We start from the raw sequence: 18964 nt of genomic DNA, 5'->3' as shown, positions 1-18964 counted from the left end.
GCACAGACCCTACGCTCCGAGTCCAATAACCCTGTTGGCTCATCTTATTCTTTCCCACTCTCCTCTCCTCAGATTGAGTTATCACAAAAAGACATACCTCAATCTACGTTACATCGTTTGCTTTCTCACACAAACGCTCTCTTTTTGCATCCCTCCCTCTCATCCTTATACCATCTCAGTGTGCTCCTCTATGGCAGCCAGGCTGGCGTTGCGCTGCTGACATAACTCGGAGCTCTCCCTCCACTTCCTGTTTTCCTCCAGGCGCACAGAGAAGAAGTAGCAACGCCCCCAGCACCGCAGCCACCGCTCTGGACACAGCCTGCATCTGGAGTCTACACGATAGGGGGAGAGGATGGTATGTGAGGCAGACAGGGCAGGGACAAGATAGCTGAACGCATAGGATGCCACACAGAAGCATGTTGGTTTAGGATTGAAAGGTTCATAGGAATCGCTAGAAGAAGAACCAACAGGTCGCAGTAATAAAAACCTGTCGGCTACTCCTATATTCCCGATGTACTTTGACTTTAAGAGTCAGTAGATCATAACATTGTCAACTGACTCATCTGAAATAGATTGAGTGCATGTGAATCTGTTTGTTTAGGGTGGAGTGGGCCTGTAAAGTACAGAATGAGTGTTCTCATACATGAAGAGACCTACTCATGAAGAGTCATAAAATGGGTCAGCGATAGTGATAGGCACCGTGAGTGACAATGGGAAGCATGGTGGTGACTCTGTGGAGGTCCGCTTGGCGCTGATGCTGTCGCTCCGCTGGCTCTGTCCCGAGTGCCATAGCTTTAAGAACGAGGGAATATTAGGAATACAAACAAATTACAAGATGAAATTGTGTTATCGGAGTTTAACATCTAAATCATGCTTTTTGATTTAGGCACCGTGGTAGCAACTGTACTAAATATTTTTGTTGGGGTTGTAATTATTGATGCATGAAAACAAGTGAAGTTAATGACGGATAGGGAAGTCATTAAAATAGTATTAAAGTGTATATACAGGTTGTAGTCTAGGCTGTAGTGTAGTAGGCTATGTAAAAGATACATGGGTAAGTTGTCTGAACACTGAGATGGGCTAGAGCCAATAGAAATGCTTTGACAAGAAGAACCGTGACCAACATTATGGCATCCAATTTATCTCAGTACAGTATTCATCATTAATATCCACACTACAAAAAACAACATTTGTTTGGTTGAGGATTTTAATTAGATGCAGTTTATGCTTAGCCAAACCATTATCATGTATGGTGGAGAAATTACAAGATTATGTTTTAATACTTGTTATTGCATCAAACGATTGTTTTATGCAATAGAATAGGGTTCTATTAGTACACGCTTATCTGTGTCTGTGTGACCTGAGAGGAGTCTTTGAGGCTCAAACGCTGACAATTGATTTATGAATGGCTTGGTAATAAAAACCTAAAAACAGCATTCCATAGCATGAGTTGGTGTTTGTGTATTATGAGGTACCAGGGAGAGATGACCTGGGTAAGGATAATGACGGGAACCGTGTTTTTGCGGGCCAGACCCTAGTTTCCACACAATGAAAACAGTCTTCACAGCAGATGCTGTCTGCTGTGAATAATTCATTTCTTTCATACAAATTCTAACCTTGTGACCCACTCCATACATCTGTTGTTTAACATGTAGACTATGGGGGTGTATATTTGTTATAACATATAATTGTATTCTAAAGATTGATTTTGTGTGTCATGCTGACATTCTCTGGGCTTCTTAGTGAAGTTTCCATTCCACTCATTGGAACGCTGGCTGTCTTTTCATTGTTTTTACTCATACATAGTCTCAAAAACTTCTGAGCTCTCAAGTGCTTTCAGTGTACACTCCTCCCCTTCCTCTGATTCTAAGGGAATCCATTTAAGAATGAATTATACAATTAGTGGTATAAAATCAGGTTTGTTAAAATCTACCTGTTAGAAGACTGTTGACAATTAAATTGTTCATCAATAATATTGTATTCATTTATGTCGGCATTAGGAAATTGAAAAGGAATGAAAACAACATTGTCTTTGTCCCCCAAAAAGTTTTTTTATGAACTTTGGAACAAGGTGTCTTGTTATTAAGTCAATTATATTTTGTCTTAACAGTAGTAATAAACAATTAATTGTACACAATTCAGAAAACAATTTTTTTTAAACTCAAAACATCTTTCAGGAGGCCCACGCAACTTTTAGTTGAAGTCTGGGCCTCCTCACATGTAGGTGGTAGCTTGGGCCTCCTCATGGAGGTAGTTGGTCTGGGCCTGCTCGCAGAGATAGTTGTAACAGAGGCCCTTGGTCTTGTACCTATTTGACTCCCTGAGGGAGGTGAAGAAGGCAGGCCAGGCAGCAGCACACCTCCCAGGCCCTGTCTAGCTGCACCCCCGATCCGGGTAGGGTGCACCGGCCTCAGGTAACGGAACGCCATCCCCTTGTCCATCAGACAACAAACGCGTTCGCTGCAGAGGTAGTGGTAGGGCCTGGTAGGAGGGGTTGGGTGTGTCCCCTCGCTTGCGGCGGCTGGAGTAGATGTCGGCACACTCGAGGAACTAGAGCTGGAGGCCGTTGGCTAGGCGAGGCTGGAAAGAAGTGATGTAACGCTGGCTGGGGATCTGGTGGGGAGAGGGAACGAGAGTGCTCAAGGCTTATAGGTTACAATTACAGTATAGGTGAAAAGCACAGGAAAAATAAAACTCCTACCGATAACGGTTATCTTTAACAATCACGTGGTTCGTTAAATCAGATCCGGAGAAGTCAAAACAATGGCTTTGTTTTGGCGGACTACAAAGTACAATCTAAAACCAGCATTATCTCATGATTCTACCGACATTCTAATAATTATTTACTGATAAGAGTCAAGTTCATGCTATGGGGAAAGTACAGTACGTAATCTGATGTTACCTAGGTTTCATTCAAACTTTCTTTGTATTTTGGTCTCACCTCTACCTCTCTATGCCCCCCTCCTTCCTACTCTCCCCTCCGCATACTCTCTTTTCAACCCTCTCCCAGTCTCATCCGTCTCGGCAGCAGCTCCATCCAGGTGCTCCAGACGTGGGACACGGTGGACTCTGACACCCTGAAGCGGAAGCCCTGGATGATGAAGGGCGGGTTCTGGATCGAAAACAAGAGAGAGAAACGGGGTATCAAAAATAAGAGCACAATTGATGTAACAATCAGAATGGGGTCAATTCAGTTTTCAATTCAGGCAATTCAGGTGGTGAACTGAAATTCACTTCATGCATTGAAAATTCCCCATTGCTTTCTATATGGACTTCATGATTCCTGAATGGAAAACTGCATTGACTTCAACCACGACAAATGTTTTTTTGCCATCCTTTATAAGTGAATCTAGGTAAATAAATAGGGTGACACCTAGTGGCAGTTTTGTGCTACAGCAGGCACACAGCAGGTTGACTATCAGCAATGTGATTCATTACAACTCAATACCTCCTGCTCTCCCATTCTCTTCTTCTATGAGGCGGGGCAGACACAAATATATGCACCAGAGTTTTTTTTATTACCATTTGACAAACCCTATTAAACAACTTCGGTTATGAGAAAGTATTTTTGAAGCACTGCTGTCTTTTTCATATGTATTAGCCAAAAGTGTCTACTGTCTAGAGCAGGGTTTCCCAAACTGGGTCTTGGGGCTCCACATTTTGTTTTTTTGCACTAGCACTTCAGAGCTGATTCAAATAACCAAAGCTTGATTATGAGTTGTTTATTTGAATCAGCTGTGTAGTGCTTAGGCAAACACCAAGACGTACACCCAAGGGGGGGGCCCAGGACCTAGTTAGAGAAACCCTGCTCTAGAGGTAGGGACTCGGGGTTGATTAGGGGAGAGTGGGGTAAGTTGATCCACCCTTGTTTCTGGGAAACCATACACAAAATGTATAATTTTACTAAATATTTAGGAAGAGGTCATCATTTCATGAAGTCCGTGAAGGAAGAAACCACATGGAAAAGTGGTAAGCAAGTTAGCTAAAAATAAAATGACAATTACAATTCTAAACCAATGTAGATCATTTCAAAGATGCACTATGCTGAAATCGCTCCACCAATTCCTAGTTACTCAAATTATAATAGTTCCCCTAACAAGCAAGTAGTAAAGTGTAGAGAATCATTGTACCATCTAAACCGCTGTGAAATATATTTCCCATAACCAGAAATATTGTATTTTCAGCTGTCTGAAGCTGGTGTACCAAACCGAAAGCATAGAAATAACACCATAGAGGGGCCTCCCGGGTGGCGCAGTGGTTAAGGGCGCTGGACTGCAGCGCCAGCTGTGCCATCAAAGTCCCTGGGTTCGCGCCCAGGCTCTGTCGTAACCGGCTGCGACTGGGAGGTCCGTGAGGCGACGCACAATTGGCCTAGCGTCGTCCGGGATAGGGAGGGCTTGGTCGGTAGGGATGTCCTTGTCTCATCGTGCACCAGCGACTCCTGTGGCGGGCCGGGAGCAGTGCGCGCTAACCAAGGTTTCCAGGTGCACGGTGTATCCTCCAACACATTGGTGCGGCGGGCTTCCGGGTTGGATGCGCGCTGTGTTAAGAAGCAGTGCGGCTGGTTGGGTTGTGTATCGGAGGACGCATGACTTTCAACCTTCGTCTCTCCCGAGCCCGTACGGGAGTTGTAGCGATGAGACAAGATAGTAGCTACTACAACAATTGGATACCATGAAATTGGGGAGAAAAATAAAAAAAATAACACCATAGAACAGATCCATGTGCTTTTAATGAGAACAGATCTATAACTCGCATTTCTATGTAAATTTGGTCAGGTTGCAAATGACAAAATGCCTGTCCCAAATAGTGTTTGGGAAATAAAGATAGACGTGGTATTAAAAAGGTAGTAGTACTATTTCATTCAGTACATTTGTATGTCCTGCGGCTCAATTTACCCCATTCCCGGGAGCAAGCTATGTTTTCAAAACGGCAATGTTTACATGAATTCCGAGTATATCCAGGGATGCACAACATCCTGAAATATATGTAGATATCTTTGTTAGAAAGAATAGTATAAATCCATTAATGGAATGATGTTGAGTGTTAAAAAAAGGCCCAACTTATCCCACGCTACCCTATGGACTAGGGACTACATTGTGGTAGGAAAGTGTCTCTAGGCTATATTGTGTTTCTGTACCGTCTAGTGTTTAGTGTCATGGGGATGTTTTTGGATTGTAATTACCTACCTTCCTCCTCTGGCGGAAGTTGAAGACTGAGGGTACGGTGTGGTCCCTCAGTCTGACCATCTGGCCCCTCAGTCTGACCATCTGGCCCCTCAGTCTGACCATCTGGCCCGTGAGGTCAAACATGTTGTGGGTGAAGTGTTTGCTGCGGAACAAACGTTAGGTGCTGGGGATCCACTGCTGGTCAGGACAGATGGGGGAAGAACACCACTGGAGCCTTCGCTCTGTGTTCCTAGGAAACCTATGGAGAAGACACAGGGGAACAAGGTATAAGTGCCATGGGGTAGGGGTTGGTTTTGGTATAGGGCACAAGTATGCTATGCAATGAAGAAATGAGATAATAACTGCGCATGCTGATTATACACTAAGGGACAGTTTCCCAGACACAGATTAGTCCCGATCAGGACTAAAAAAGATATTTATATGGAGATTCTCCATTGAGAATGTTTTTTAGACTAGGAACATGCTTAAGCTGTATCCAGGAAACTGGCCCATAATGTTTCTAGTTTTAGGAAATTGTGATGATAAAACACGTCTTTCATCATTGCTCATCCTCCAAACAAAAGAGTGTCATAATTACCGGTGAAAGGATATGCTTTTGCAGGCTATAGTGGAGAACTTCTCGCAACAGGGGAGTTGCAACACATCTTCAAAGAGAGATTGTTTGTAAATGTCCAATTCCATTCATTTGGAATTGATGGTAATGGGATGTGGATCTTGACATAGGTCTAAAACATAATCTAACAACAGATTTTGGAGTGGAATGTCCCTTTAACTAGCTAGCTAGTAGTACCCGTGCTTACATTGAGGTCAACAAGATAACTCATTAGATAGCCTTGGTTTTCACAGATATGAGAAGCCATTTAGCTCCCGAGCTATCTAGTTACTTTGAACAACTGCTGTGCTTCGTGGTTGGTTTCAGAGAATGGAAATGTTGGACAGGCATCGTCTCCGCTCACTAAGCACTTAGTTTTCACTTGTGTTTTTTAACTACTGGAATGGAGCAAAATGCTACATTGCTACATTTTCGGTTAGTGCACCAATTAATTACACGTTTGGGGCATTGCATCGTCGTTCAATACAGTAGTTATCGAGAGTTGCACCCCTTCTGAAAAAACCTACACTCGATCCCTCCGATGTCAACAACTACAGACCAGTATCCCTTCTTTCTTTTCTCTCCAAAACTCTCGAACGTGCCGTCCTTGGCCAGCTCTCCCGCTATCTCACTCAGAATGACCTTCTTGATCCAAATCAGTCAGGTTTCAAGACTAGTCATTCAACTGAGACTGCTCTTCTCTGTATCACGGAGGCCCTCCGCACTGCTAAAGCTAACTCTCTCTCCTCTGCTCTCATCCTTCTAGACCTATCGGCTGCCTTCGATACTGTGAACCATCAGATCCTCCTCTCCACCCTCTCCGAGTTGGGCATCTCCGGCGCGGCCCACGCTTGGATTGCGTCCTACCTGACAGGTCGCTCCTACCAGGTGGCGTGGCGAGAATCTGTCTCCTCACCACGCGCTCTCACCACTGGCGTCCCCAGGGCTCTGTTCTAGGCCCTCTCCTATTCTCGCTATACACCAAGTCACTTGGCTCTGTCATAACCTCACATGGTCTCTCCTATCATTGCTATGCAGACGACACACAATTAATCTTCTCCTTTCCCCCTTCTGATGACCAGGTGGCGAATCGCATCTCTGCATGTCTGGCAGACATATCAGTGTGGATGACGGATCACCACCTCAAGCTGAACCTCGTCAAGACGGAGCTGCTCTTCCTCCCGGGGAAGGACTGCCCGTTCCATGATCTCGCCATCACGGTTGACAACTCCATTGTGTCCTCCTCCCAGAGCGCTAAGAACCTTGGCGTGATCCTGGACAACACCCTGTCGTTCTCAACTAACATCAAGGCGGTGGCCCGTTCTTGTAGGTTCATGCTCTACAACATCCGCAGAGTACGACCCTGCCTCACACAGGAAGCAGCGCAGGTCCTAATCCAGGCACTTGTCATCTCCCATCTGGATTACTGCAACTCGCTGTTGGCTGGGCTCCCTGCCTGTGCCATTAAACCCCTACAACTCATCCAGAACGCCGCAGCCCGTCTGGTGTTCAACCTTCCCAAGTTCTCTCACGTCACCCCGCTCCTCCGCTCTCTCCACTGGCTTCCAGTTGAAGCTCGCATCCGCTACAAGACCATGGTGCTTGCCTACGGAGCTGTGAGGGGAACGGCACCTCAGTACCTCCAGGCTCTGATCAGGCCCTACACCCAAACAAGGGCACTGCGTTCATCCACCTCTGGCCTGCTCGCCTCCCTACCACTGAGGAAGTACAGTTCCCGCGCAGCCCAGTCAAAACTGTTCGCTGCTCTGGCCCCCCAATGGTGGAACAAACTCCCTCACGACGCCAGGACAGCGGAGTCAATCACCACCTTCCGGAGACACCTGAAGCCCCACCTCTTTCAGGAATACCTAGGATAGGATAAAGTAATCCTTCTCACCCCCCTTAAAAGATTTAGATGCACTATTGTAAAGTGGCTGTTCCACTGGATGTCTTAAGGTGAACGCACCAATTTGTAAGTCGCTCTGGATAAGAGCGTCTGCTAAATGACTTAAATGTAAATGTAAATGTTATCGATTGCTATTTGCTACAAATAGTCCAATAGTTATCCACTACCCCACGTAACATGGCCGACCATGTTGTAAAAAAAACAGTATAGCGTCATACAAGCAAAAATGTTTGAATCGAAAAACCAATCATCTTCAACATCAGGTGCCTTCTTGATTGAGATGCACAGAGACTTACTAGAAAACACTTGTTTTACACTAGAAAAGCTAAGTTGATTACATAATGTAGTTTCATCCACACCACAGTCAGATGAAGTACATTTTCATTGATTCATTTGACAATTGGTAAGAGACAATATGTTACTAAAATGCATTTGCAAAGAAAACATGAGATCTTGAAAACAAGGACAAGGAATTCAACACACATACAGTGAGCTCCCAAAGTATTGGGAAAGTAGTTTTTTTTTGTTTTGGCTCTGTAATCCAGCACTTTGGATTTGAAATGATACAGTGACTACGAGGTTAAAGTAGATATGTACTCTTTAATTTGAGTGTATTTTCATTTATATCGGGTGAACCGTGCAGAAATTACAGCGCTTTTTGTATATAGTACCACCATTTTAGGGAACCAAAAGTGTTGCGGCAAATTCACTTAAATGTGTATTAAAGTAATAGTATTTGGTCAAGCTTGTGTGAGATATTATGCCTCTCTCCAGTCCAGTTCCCAGAACACAATATCTATCTTCTTGTAGAACTCCTTGCGGAAATGCTCCTGCAACTGTAACAGAAATAAGGACAGACTCAGTTTTGTATTCGATGTGTTATAGGAAAACGTTCCATTTGATTTACTCTGTATAGTCTTTTTATTGTGTATGTGATGGGGAACACATATGACACTGAACTTCGGCAAGTTTTTTTCTATTTACTCTTACTAGCATCCCCATCGCTGATTTTATTTCATTTTTTAAATCAAAGATTGTTCTTGCAATGACCCTGATACAGTATGCGATTGTCCCACCAATTCATTGTCAGTGGCTCTGGATAGGAGAGTCTGATAAAAATGACTACAATGTACATACGTAATGTGATTAAAAGGTTTGGTGATGAATGCCATGTGATTGGAGGATTTGATGATGATGACCTCACCTTTGACAGGACCTCTGTCTGTGTGCGGATGTCCTCGCAGTGGAGGGGTACGCTGGAGGAACACTTCAAGGTAATAGTCCGAACCCTCTTCTTAGGAGCTGGCAGTGACAGACAGGCAGGCAGGCAGGCAGGCAGGCAGAGATACAGAGAGGGACAGAGAGAGAGAGAGAGAGAGTAGAGAGAGGAGAGAGAAAGGGCAATATAGAGGTGTAGGGAGTTGAGATGTAAGGGAGTGATGATTAGCAAAAAACAAAGACAAACATAGTCACTATTATTATTACATTTGTAAACAAGATATTGTTTCATTTACTTGTCATCCGTGATACTGTGACCGGACTGCTTTCCTGGGTTCCCGCCTTCACTCGTACTTCAAAGTCGTAGTTGGTCCCAGCATGCAACCCATGAAATATATAGGTGGTGGCATTTTTCACAATGACATTCTTTGCCAAATTCCAGAATTCAGTGGTGTATTTGACCAGGTACGTTAGTTCTACGCCTTGGGATGCCTTGGGGGCTCCCCATGACAGGGTGACATGACTCTCATCGAAGGAGTCGATTTTGGCTGGTTCCGGTTGGACAGGAACTGTGTGCACATATGGGTGAGAAAAATATTGACTAGACGTTAACATTAAAAAGTCAACATTTCTATCCCCTAGTCTTTTTTTATTCTACCAGTATATACACTTAGGTCCTGGATAGGAGTGTCTGTTAAACAAGGGCCCCACGGCCAGTGGAAGCAAAATATCTCCATAACATCAGAGATCCACTACCACATTTTAAAAATAGGAATGGGGTTATTTTCTGCACATGCATCTTTCTTTCGACCCAAAACCCACCACTGTGTGCATGGTCGAGGGACCTCTATTTTCACGTCATCTGACCATAGCACCAGTTCCAATCCAAGTACCAATGGCATTTAAGAAACTCCAAGCATTTACATTTGTTGGATGACATGAAAATAGAGCTCTTCGGCCACGCAGACCAGTGGTCGGTTTCGCGATGAAAGAAAGATGCATATGCAGAAAAGAAAGAAAAAAAACACTCCTACTTTAATATGGTGGTGGATCTTTGATGTTATGGGGATATTTTGCTTCCACTGGTCCTGGGGCCCTTGTTAAGGTCAATGGCATTAGCTTTACCCAGTTCTAGGACATTTTAGACAAAAATTTGGTTGCCTCTGCCAGGAGGCTGAAACCTGGCCTCGGGTGGTTCTTTCAGCAAGACAATAACCCCATGCACACATTAAAATCCACAAAGAAATTGTTAATTGACCACAAAATCAACGTTTTGCAATGACCATCTCAGTCTCCGGACTTGAACCCCATTGAAAACCTGTGGTTTTAATTGAAGAGGGCAGTCCATAGGCACATATGAAGGATATCAAGGATCTGGAAGGTTTCTGTATGGAGGAATGGTCTAAGATCCCTCCCAATGTGTTCTCCAATCTCATAAAACATTTTAGAAAAAGGCTCAGTGCCATAATCCTCACAAGATTAGGTATTGAAAACAGGTGGCAATAATTTTGGCCCCCATCTTTTAAAGAAAAAAATATATATTATTTGTAAAACAAAACAAAAAATAGTATGAAATAATATAATTTCGCCAAAATGTTGAGCATACATTATAGCTCAGTATTTGTACAGTCTTTTTTGCTCATCTTTATCAACGGTGCCAATCATTTTGGACTTGACTGTGTTCATCTATTCAAAGAGAGAGAGAGAAAGGGAGTTAAACTAATAACTCACAAGTGAAAACTGTTCCGCTACTTGGTTGGCTCTTGAGATACCCATTCAGAGTGGTGACTGTCACTGTATATTCGGCTCCTGCCTTCAGTCCCGTGAAGGAGAGAGGACTGGCGTTTTGCTCCTTTTTTTCGACTTCCTGTTCCAAGGCGGTTAGATTGAGCTGAACGCTGAAAGTCTCGTAGTTGCCCGTGGGAGCTGTCCAGGTCACCGTGATGGTGTACGTAGCAGGGACCAACTCTAAGTCTGTAATGCCACCTGGACCTATGGGGGTGAGAGGGAAAGATTCATGTGAGACAAGGGGAAATACATTACAGTAACAAATTGAGCGCATCGGCTATTCCTACGATAATATAGTTATTATACATCATTCACAAAGATACTATCCAACATACCAATCAAGCAACCCTTCAACAAATCAACCACCCAAACAACCAACCACTCAAACATCCAATCAATCAACTAATGCCTCATTATCCTGGGTAAAATTTCCCCTTGATACAGATCTAGGATCAGCTGCCCCTCCCCAAATCCTAACCTCAACCATTAGTTGTCTAGGGGCAACTTCTCCCAACACCATTATCATCTGTCCAAACTCACTGGTGTAGGCAATCACGGTGCTGGGCTCTCCTTTCACAAATGCGTCGGGCACCAGTGCTACCACGCTCAGCCAGAGCTTGGCGCCTGCCGGCAGTTCCGTGACCCGTAGACTTGTATTGTTCAGGTCTATGTATTTCAGCGTCCTATAAATAAACAAGCAATGGCCTTGCGTCAATACTGTTCACACGCACTCGTCTTGTAGATCAGAGACTGTTCTCTGTTCCATATAGCTGGAGAATGGAGTGTGTTCTATTCATTACATTTCTATGTGAATTCCCAGGTCATTTAATGCACTTGGTGCCTTCAAGACAACTGAGAAATTGGAAAAATAAATAATTCCAGTTGTTTTGAAAGTGGCAATTTCCTGATTGTTCTCAAGGTTCCCAAGATCCAATGGGAAAAAAACATATGGGTCTTTTGATTTATAAAAACATTAGCAGTAAATAGTCAAATGGTATGTGTTTGGTTTGGGCTACGTGAACAATGATAGCCTACATACTTGATAGCAGCCTACATACAGTACTTGTTACTGTTCTATGGTAGCCGACAAACTTGTTATTGACGTATTCTTCATGCAAGACGTCCACTCTAAACCCAGAGATATTCCCTGCGGGCTGCTCCCATTGGAGGTGGACAGAGTCAGCAGTAGGATCAGACACCTTTAAGTTTGACACCTTTCCTGGCTCTGAAGGGGAAAGAAGAGATCAGTGTGTGTGTGTAATTTGCACTGGGTCATGTACAAATTTGAAATCTATGAAAATGATTTGGGGTGCGGTTGCATCCTAACCTTTCAATTACAATTACATGTCAGATTCATTTTCTCAATGGAATGAAATTGACGTGTCACGCCTTATTTACTGTTTCCCCTATAGAAACTTCCCTCTAGGAAAACCAGTCAAACATTTGCAAAGGAAAATCAACAACAAACAACAGTTTGCAGTAACTTACTGGTGTAGGAGGAGATGTTCAGTGGGTCTCCCTCGATGGACTCGTCCTCCACTTTGGCGTTGACATCAAATGTGTAGTACCCCCCCGGTATCAGGCCTTTCACCACAGCGCTCTCTGTGTGTGTGGTCATTTTCAGATGAGGTTGACCCCTCACCTGGATGTAGTAGAAGTCACGGTTGCCCTCAGGAGCGGACCAGGACAGGGAGATGTTGGTTTCTGAGACCTTGGTGACGTTGAGGTATTTGATCACATCAGGCTCTGAGAGAGAATGAATGATCAGTAGTCAGCATAATCATCATCTCCACTGATATCGATGCCTTAACATTGTTATACCATTATAATAACCATCTACGCATATAGTGCCATTAGAAAGTATTCATACCCCTAGACTTAATCCACATTTTGTTGTTACAGCCGGAACGCAAAATGTACTAAATGGATTTCTCTCACCCATCTACACAGAATGCCCCATAATGACAAAGTGAAAACATGTTTTTAGAAATGTTAGCAAATGTATTAAATTAAATACAGACATCTAATTTACATTAGTATACACAATACTTTGCTATGACTCTCCAAATTGAGTTTAGGTGCATCCAATTTCCTTTGCTTATGCTCGAGATATCACTAGAACTTTATTGGAGTCTACCTGTAGCCAGTTCAAATGCTTGGACATGATATAGAAAGTAACACCTGTCTACACTTATCGGGCCAGTTTATTAGGTACACCACCCCGTTCACAAAAAAATGAATCGCTCCTACAGACAGTGAGTCGTGTGGCCGTGGCTTGCTATATAAAGCAGGCATCGAGGCATTCAGTTACTGTTCGATTGAACGTTAGAATGGGCAAAACAAGTTCCCCGAGCGACTTTGAGCGTGGTCTGATCTTCGGTGCCAAGCACCCCAGATCTAGTATCTCAGAAACAGCCGCCCTTCCTGGGCTTTTCACGCAAGACATTGTCTAAGGTTTACCGAGAATGGTGCGACACAGAAAAAACATCCAGTCAGCGGCAGTCCTATGGGGGGCAAACAGCTTGATGATGAGAGGTCGAAGGAGAATGGCGAGAATCATGCAAGCTAACAGGTTGGGCCACAAACAGACAAATAACAGTTCACAATTCACCTATCCTTGTCACGGGTGGCCTATTGCAGCAGATGACCACACCGGGTTCCACTCCGATCAGCTAAAAACAAGAAGAAGTGGCTCCAGTGGGCACACGATCACCAACACTGGACTACTGAAGAGTGAAGAATATTGCCTGGTGCGACGAATCCCAGTTCCTGTTACGTCATGCTGATGGCAGACTCAGGATTTGGCGTAAGCAGCATGAGTCCATGGACCCATCCTGCCTAGTGGTACAGGATGGGTACAGGCTGGTGGCAGTGGTGTACTGGTGTGAGGAATGTTTTTCTGGGACAGGTTAGGTCCCTTGATACAAATTGAGAAACGATTGAACGCCACAGTGTATCTGAACATTGTTGCTGACCAAACCCAATAGAGGATCTTTGAGATGAGATGGACTTTTCGCAGCATGAATGTACCGCCGTCCAACCTGCAGCAACTGCGGGATGCCATTGCGTCAGCATGGACCAAAATCCCCATGGAACATTTGACACCTTGTAGAATCCATGCCCTAAAGAATTCAGGCTGTTCTGGAAGCAAAGTGGGGGAAAGACCCGGTTCTAGATGGGTGTGCCTCAAACTTGCCGGTGAGTGTATATAAGGTCCCACAGTTGACAGAGCATGTCAGAGCAGTAACTATACCATGAAGTCCGAGGAACTGTCCGTAGATCTCCGAGAAAGAATTGTGATGAGGCATATACAGTGCATTCAGAAAGTATTCAGACCCCTTCCCTTTTCCACATTTTGTTACGTTACAGCCTTATTCTAAAATGGATATTAAAAAAAAAATCATCATCAATCTACACACAACACCCCATAATGACAAAGGGCCTTGGTCAGGGAGATGACCAAGAACCCGATGGTCAGTCTGACAGAGCTCTAATGTTCTTCTGTGGAGATGGGAGAACCTTCCAGAAGGACAAACATCTCTACAGCACTCCACCCATCAGGCCTTTATGGCAGAGTGGCCAGATGGAAGCCACTCCTCAGTAAAAGGCACATGACAGCCCACTTGGAGTTTGCCAAAAGGCACCAAAAGAACGTTCAGACCATGAGAAACAAGATTCTCTGGTCTGATGAAACCAAGATTGAACTCTTTGGACAGAATGCCAGGCGTCACGTCTGGTGGAAACCTGGCACCATCCCTACGGTGAAGCCTGGTGGTGGCAGCACCATGCGGTGGGGATGTTTTTCAGCAATATGGACTGGGAGACTAGTCAGGATCGAGGGAAAGATTAACGGAGCGTACAGAGATCCTTGATGAAAACCTCCTCCAGAGCGCTCAGGACCTCAGACTGGATCGAAGGTTCACCTTCCAACAGGACAACGACCCTAAGCACACAGTCAAGACAACGCAGGAGTAGCTTAGGGACGAGTCTCTGAATGTCATTGAGTGGCCTAGCCTGAGCCTGGACTTGAACCCAATCGAACATCTCTGGAGAGACCTGAAAATAGTGCCGCAACGCTCCCCGTCCAACCTGACAGAGCTTGAGAGGATCTGCAGAGAAGAATGGGAGAAACTCCCAAAATACAGGTGTGCCAAGCTTGTAACGTCACACCCAAGAAGACTCAAGGCTGTAATCGCTGCCAAAGGAGATTCAACAAAGTACTGAGTAAAGGATCTAAATACTTATGTAAATGTGATATCAGTTTTTTTTAAATACAAAAACAAAAAAATATTTTGCTTTGTCATTATGGGGTATTGTATGTAGATTGATGAGGGGAAAAACAATTTAAGGATGTAACGTAACAAAATTTGGAAAAAGTCTAGGTGTACGAATGAATATAGTGGCTCTGCCTAGAGCTGGCCATCTGACCAAACTGAGCAACCGGGCAAGAAGGACCTTGGTCATGGAGGTGACCAAGAACCCAATGACCACTCTGACAGAACTACAGAGTTCCTTGGCTGAGATGGGAGAACCTGCCAGAAGGACAACAGTCTCTACAGTACTTCACCAGTCTGGGCTTTATGGTTGGGTGGCAAGAACAGAAGCTACTCCTTAGATCAGAGTTGGGCAGTTCCAGTCCTCGAGGGCCTGATTGGTGTCACAGTTTTGCCCCAACCCCAGCTAACACCCCTGACTCCAATAATCACCAAATCATGATCTTCAGTTTAGAATGCAATTTGATTAATCAGCTGTGTTTGCTGGGGATGGAGAAAAAGTGTGACACCAATCAGGCCCTCAAGGACTGGAGTTGCCCACCTCTGCCTTAGATAAAGGCACATGACAGCATGCATGGAGTTTGCAAAAATACATTTGAAAGACTCAGAGCCTAAGGCAAAATATTCTGTGGTCTGGAGAAAACCAGTCTAACACCATCCCTACAGTGAAGCATGGTGGTGACAGCATCATGCTGTGAGGGTGATTTTCAGCAGCAGGGCCTGGGAGACTGGTAAGGATAGAGGGAACAATGAATGGTGCCAAATACAGGCCAATCCTTGATGAGAACCTGCTTCAGAGTGCAAACAACCCTAGGCTGGGGGCAACGATTTACATTCCAACATTGCAATGACCCCAAGCATACAGCCAAAGCAATGTGGGAATGGCTCCAGAACAAGAATGTGAAAGTCCTTGAGCGGCCCAGCCAATGCCCAGACTTGAATCCCAATGAAAATCTGTGGAAAGACTTGAAGATTGCTGTTCACCGCCACTCCCCATCTAAGATCTTGAGAAAATCTACAAGGAAGAATGGGAGAAAATCCCCAAATCCAGATGTGCAAAGCTGATACAGACCTACCCAAGACTGGTCAATGCTGTAATTGCTGCCAAAGGTGCTTCTACAAAGTATTAACTCAGGGGTGTGCTTATGTAAATAAGATATTTCTGTATTTCATTTTCAATAAATGTGCAAACATTTCTAAAAACATGTTTTCACTTCATCATTATGGGTATTGTGTGTAGATGGTTTAAATATATATTTTTCTCAACCATTTAGAATTCAGGCTGTATGTAACACAACCAAATGTGAAATTAGTCGAGGGGTACGAATAGTTTCTGAAGGCACTGTACATGTAATTTCTATCTATCTAGCATCTACACTACTACAAGTTTTAGTAGTAGTTGTACAGTAGCAGTAGTAGCAGTAATAGTGGTTGTAGCAGTAACAGCAGTTGTAGTGGCCCTATTCAACAGTGACATTTGATACTAGTGCTATTCCCCATACTCACTGGTGTAGAAGGAGACGTTCTGTGGGTTGAGGTCCCTTCCACACTTAATGGGGAACACCTGGACTTTGTACTGGGTGCCGGCGGTGAGGTTGGAAAGGTCGTAGGTCAAGTAAGTCCGGTTCAAGTTGCTGTGGTTTAGGGTCAGGTTGTAGTCAGAAGAGTTGACCTCCACCCTGTAGTCACTGATGTCACCAGGCCCGCGGGTCCAGTGCAGAGTCCCGTTGTGTAGGGTCTTGTTGGTCATGGTGGCGTTCCCGTAGAAACGGTCTACATACACAGGTGAGATGCGGTTGTTGATCGGGGTGGGTTGGGTGAGGGGGTAAGAGAAGGTGACAAACACGGGGAAAAGGGTGCGAGTCAAATAGAAAACATATCAATATGATTACCAGTAATTATTACACCCCCCAACATCAGCATCTCAATCTACTTCCCAGAAAGCCAACATCACACTAAATTCCATTTTTTAAAGAAAATAAATAAATTAAACCCCCCCCTACCTTCATAGCAGATATAGGGGGTAGGCTTTGAGCAGATTTGATCAAACCAAAGTCCAAAACTGTATAGGGCTATGCACTGGTTCTCATCTGTGTCCGTCTCATTCGTCCCACTGATGCCACCAGTAACTCCTGTAAAGAACGTTGGTCCCGTAGTCATTTCAGATGTCATCGTTGTCACCTCTGTTGCCATTGTTGTCCTCTCAGCTTTCTCTATTACTTTCATCTTTGCCATGGCTTCCATCGTTGATAACGTTGTCATGTTTTCATCCTCTGGGAAAGGGTCATCTGTATCATTACCGTAACCAGTATCATTGTAGCTACCGGCAGCAGTAGGTGCCGGGGTAACATTGGTAGGCTTGCCCTCATTGGTGCAGGAACACCCACATTCATTGGGGAGGCTGGAGCCGTAGTTATCTTTCATCACATGGTCCTTGGGCTTGGAGAGTACGGGGTGGCCAGGGTACCAGTTCTGGAAGGTGAGGGGGTCTCCGTTGGACCAGCTGGACCAGGGGTAGGAGTCATTGCGGATAGTCTTGCGGAGGCCGATCCAGTAACTAGAGTTTAGGTTATGGACGAGTTGCAGGTTGTTGTCAGGGGTGAGGCTCACCAAATCTTTATAGCACACCTAACATGACAAAGTTATGAGTTAGATCAGGGGTGGCTTTTACTGGGTCCTGGAGGGCCAGAACGGGTGCAGGCTTTTGTTCCAGTCCAGCACTAATATTTGATATCATCATCATTCTCAACCTAGTTACTGGTTTAACCAGGCATTTTAAAGCTAGGTTGGAGATAAACCTGCACACACTTAGGGAGCCCCCCAGAATAAAACATTTAAATAAAAGTTTTAATTGTTCATTCAGTATTGTTGTAATTGTCATTATTGCAAATATATACATAAAATCAGTATCTGCTTTTTTTGGTCCTCCAATAATCGGTATTGGCGTTGAAGAATCATAATCGGTCGACCTCTACTCTCTATATCTTTGTGTTCTACCTGGCAGTGGAGTCTGGCCTGTTCCCAGGTGGATGAGTTCGACTGGAGGAAGTACTGCCGCTCAGCTAAACAGCACACCACCAACACAGCTGGGAGGAGGGAGAGAGAGAGAGAGAAAACTCAAGATCATATTCAGCAAACAGGCATTTTCCTCTTCAGTATGCTGATCAATGACCCTATTCAGCCAATTGAAGGACCCATGGTTGAAACACATGTTAAAATGTTATTTATTTTAGCTCCTAACATTCAGGCTTGTATTCATAAAACATCTCCAAATAGGAGTGCTGATCGAGGATCATTTTTGCCTTTTAGATCATAGACGCTTTATGAATACGGGTTATTGATTAGATTAGTAAATTGAAATTGATGCCACTGGTATTTCATATCAACACAACTGGGTGCCATTGGATGCCTTTTATTTATGGGATGTCTTTACATGACATTTTCATATGACGGATAGCCACTCAAGGATGTTTTGGATACATTATTCCCAAACAGAATATCTCTTATAAATGTCACTTGGCATTTTGAATAATTAAGCAACTCTCTCATTCTTGCGTCATTCTTAGTGGTTTAAGCTGCCAAATACAATATTTGTTTCATAGATCTACAATTGACTTACTGCTTGTTTCTTTACACCCTACAAGGTTCACCTTTAAAACATTCATTTACACATAAGAATGAATGCATTTGTCAAAAGCAGGAGCTCACCCCATAATAACAGATGTTGAATCCTGTCCATTCTTCTACAGACTTCTTCGTTCTGGGTACCTATTTGGATATTCACACTTGAATACATGTAATCAGACAAGTAGCTGTTGAAATCCACAAAATGTATCCAACATAAACAGATTTAAATCAGTATCACAAACCCTCTCAAGCGGAACAAAATCAAACCAACTGCGTGCACAGCGTTTGATCTACTGAAATGTGCAGGCACCTTCTTCCTCACTCCCTATTGCTGAACATAAATTCCCCTATTGTGATGGTTAGGTCATTT

At 44.1% G+C, this 18964-nt stretch overlaps 1 protein-coding gene across 2 annotated transcripts; it reads right to left on the bottom strand.

Annotated features, from left to right (window-relative positions):
- Window positions 1–8267: 8267 nt before the first annotated feature.
- LOC115138910 (receptor-type tyrosine-protein phosphatase eta-like) lies at window positions 8268–18954 on the bottom strand. 2 transcript variants are annotated; one of them, XM_029676095.2, is made up of 12 exons: window positions 18837–18954; window positions 18676–18735; window positions 17965–18053; window positions 16971–17595; window positions 16474–16740; window positions 12182–12439; window positions 11786–11918; window positions 11234–11376; window positions 10637–10897; window positions 9202–9474; window positions 8892–8989; window positions 8268–8523 (listed from the first exon to the last, which is right to left on the bottom strand). In XM_029676095.2, the coding sequence occupies exons 2-12, from the start codon at window positions 18704–18706 to the stop codon at window positions 8446–8448; spliced, it is 2256 nt and encodes a 751-aa protein (XP_029531955.1). In that variant the 5' UTR covers window positions 18707–18735; window positions 18837–18954; the 3' UTR covers window positions 8268–8445. The 2 variants fall into 2 exon arrangements, with proteins under 2 accessions (XP_029531955.1, XP_029531954.1); XM_029676094.2 differs by having other exon boundaries at window positions 18676–18954.
- Between the last annotated feature and the right edge of the window lie 10 nt (window positions 18955–18964).

The sequence above is a fragment of the Oncorhynchus nerka genome, linkage group LG12 (assembly GCF_034236695.1).
Source record: "Oncorhynchus nerka isolate Pitt River linkage group LG12, Oner_Uvic_2.0, whole genome shotgun sequence".
NCBI classification, from domain to species: Eukaryota; Metazoa; Chordata; class Actinopteri; order Salmoniformes; family Salmonidae; genus Oncorhynchus; species Oncorhynchus nerka.
Note: the sequence above shows the minus strand (reverse complement) of the source record. Positions and strands in the feature narration are given on the sequence as shown.

What these genes read in the sequence shown, in the direction of transcription:
- LOC115138910 (XM_029676094.2), bottom strand. Translation starts at nt 18,763, where the DNA reads ATGTATTCAAGTGTGAATATCCAAATAGGTACCCAGAACGAAGAAGTC. An exon ending in GAACATCTCCTCCTACACCA is followed by an intron (nt 11,919 to 12,181) that starts GTAAGTTACTGC and finishes TTTCCCCTTCAG; the next exon opens with AGCCAGGAAAGGTGTCAAAC. An exon ending in TAGCGGAACAGTTTTCACTT is followed by an intron (nt 9,475 to 10,636) that starts GTGAGTTATTAG and finishes ATGTGCACACAG; the next exon opens with TTCCTGTCCAACCGGAACCA.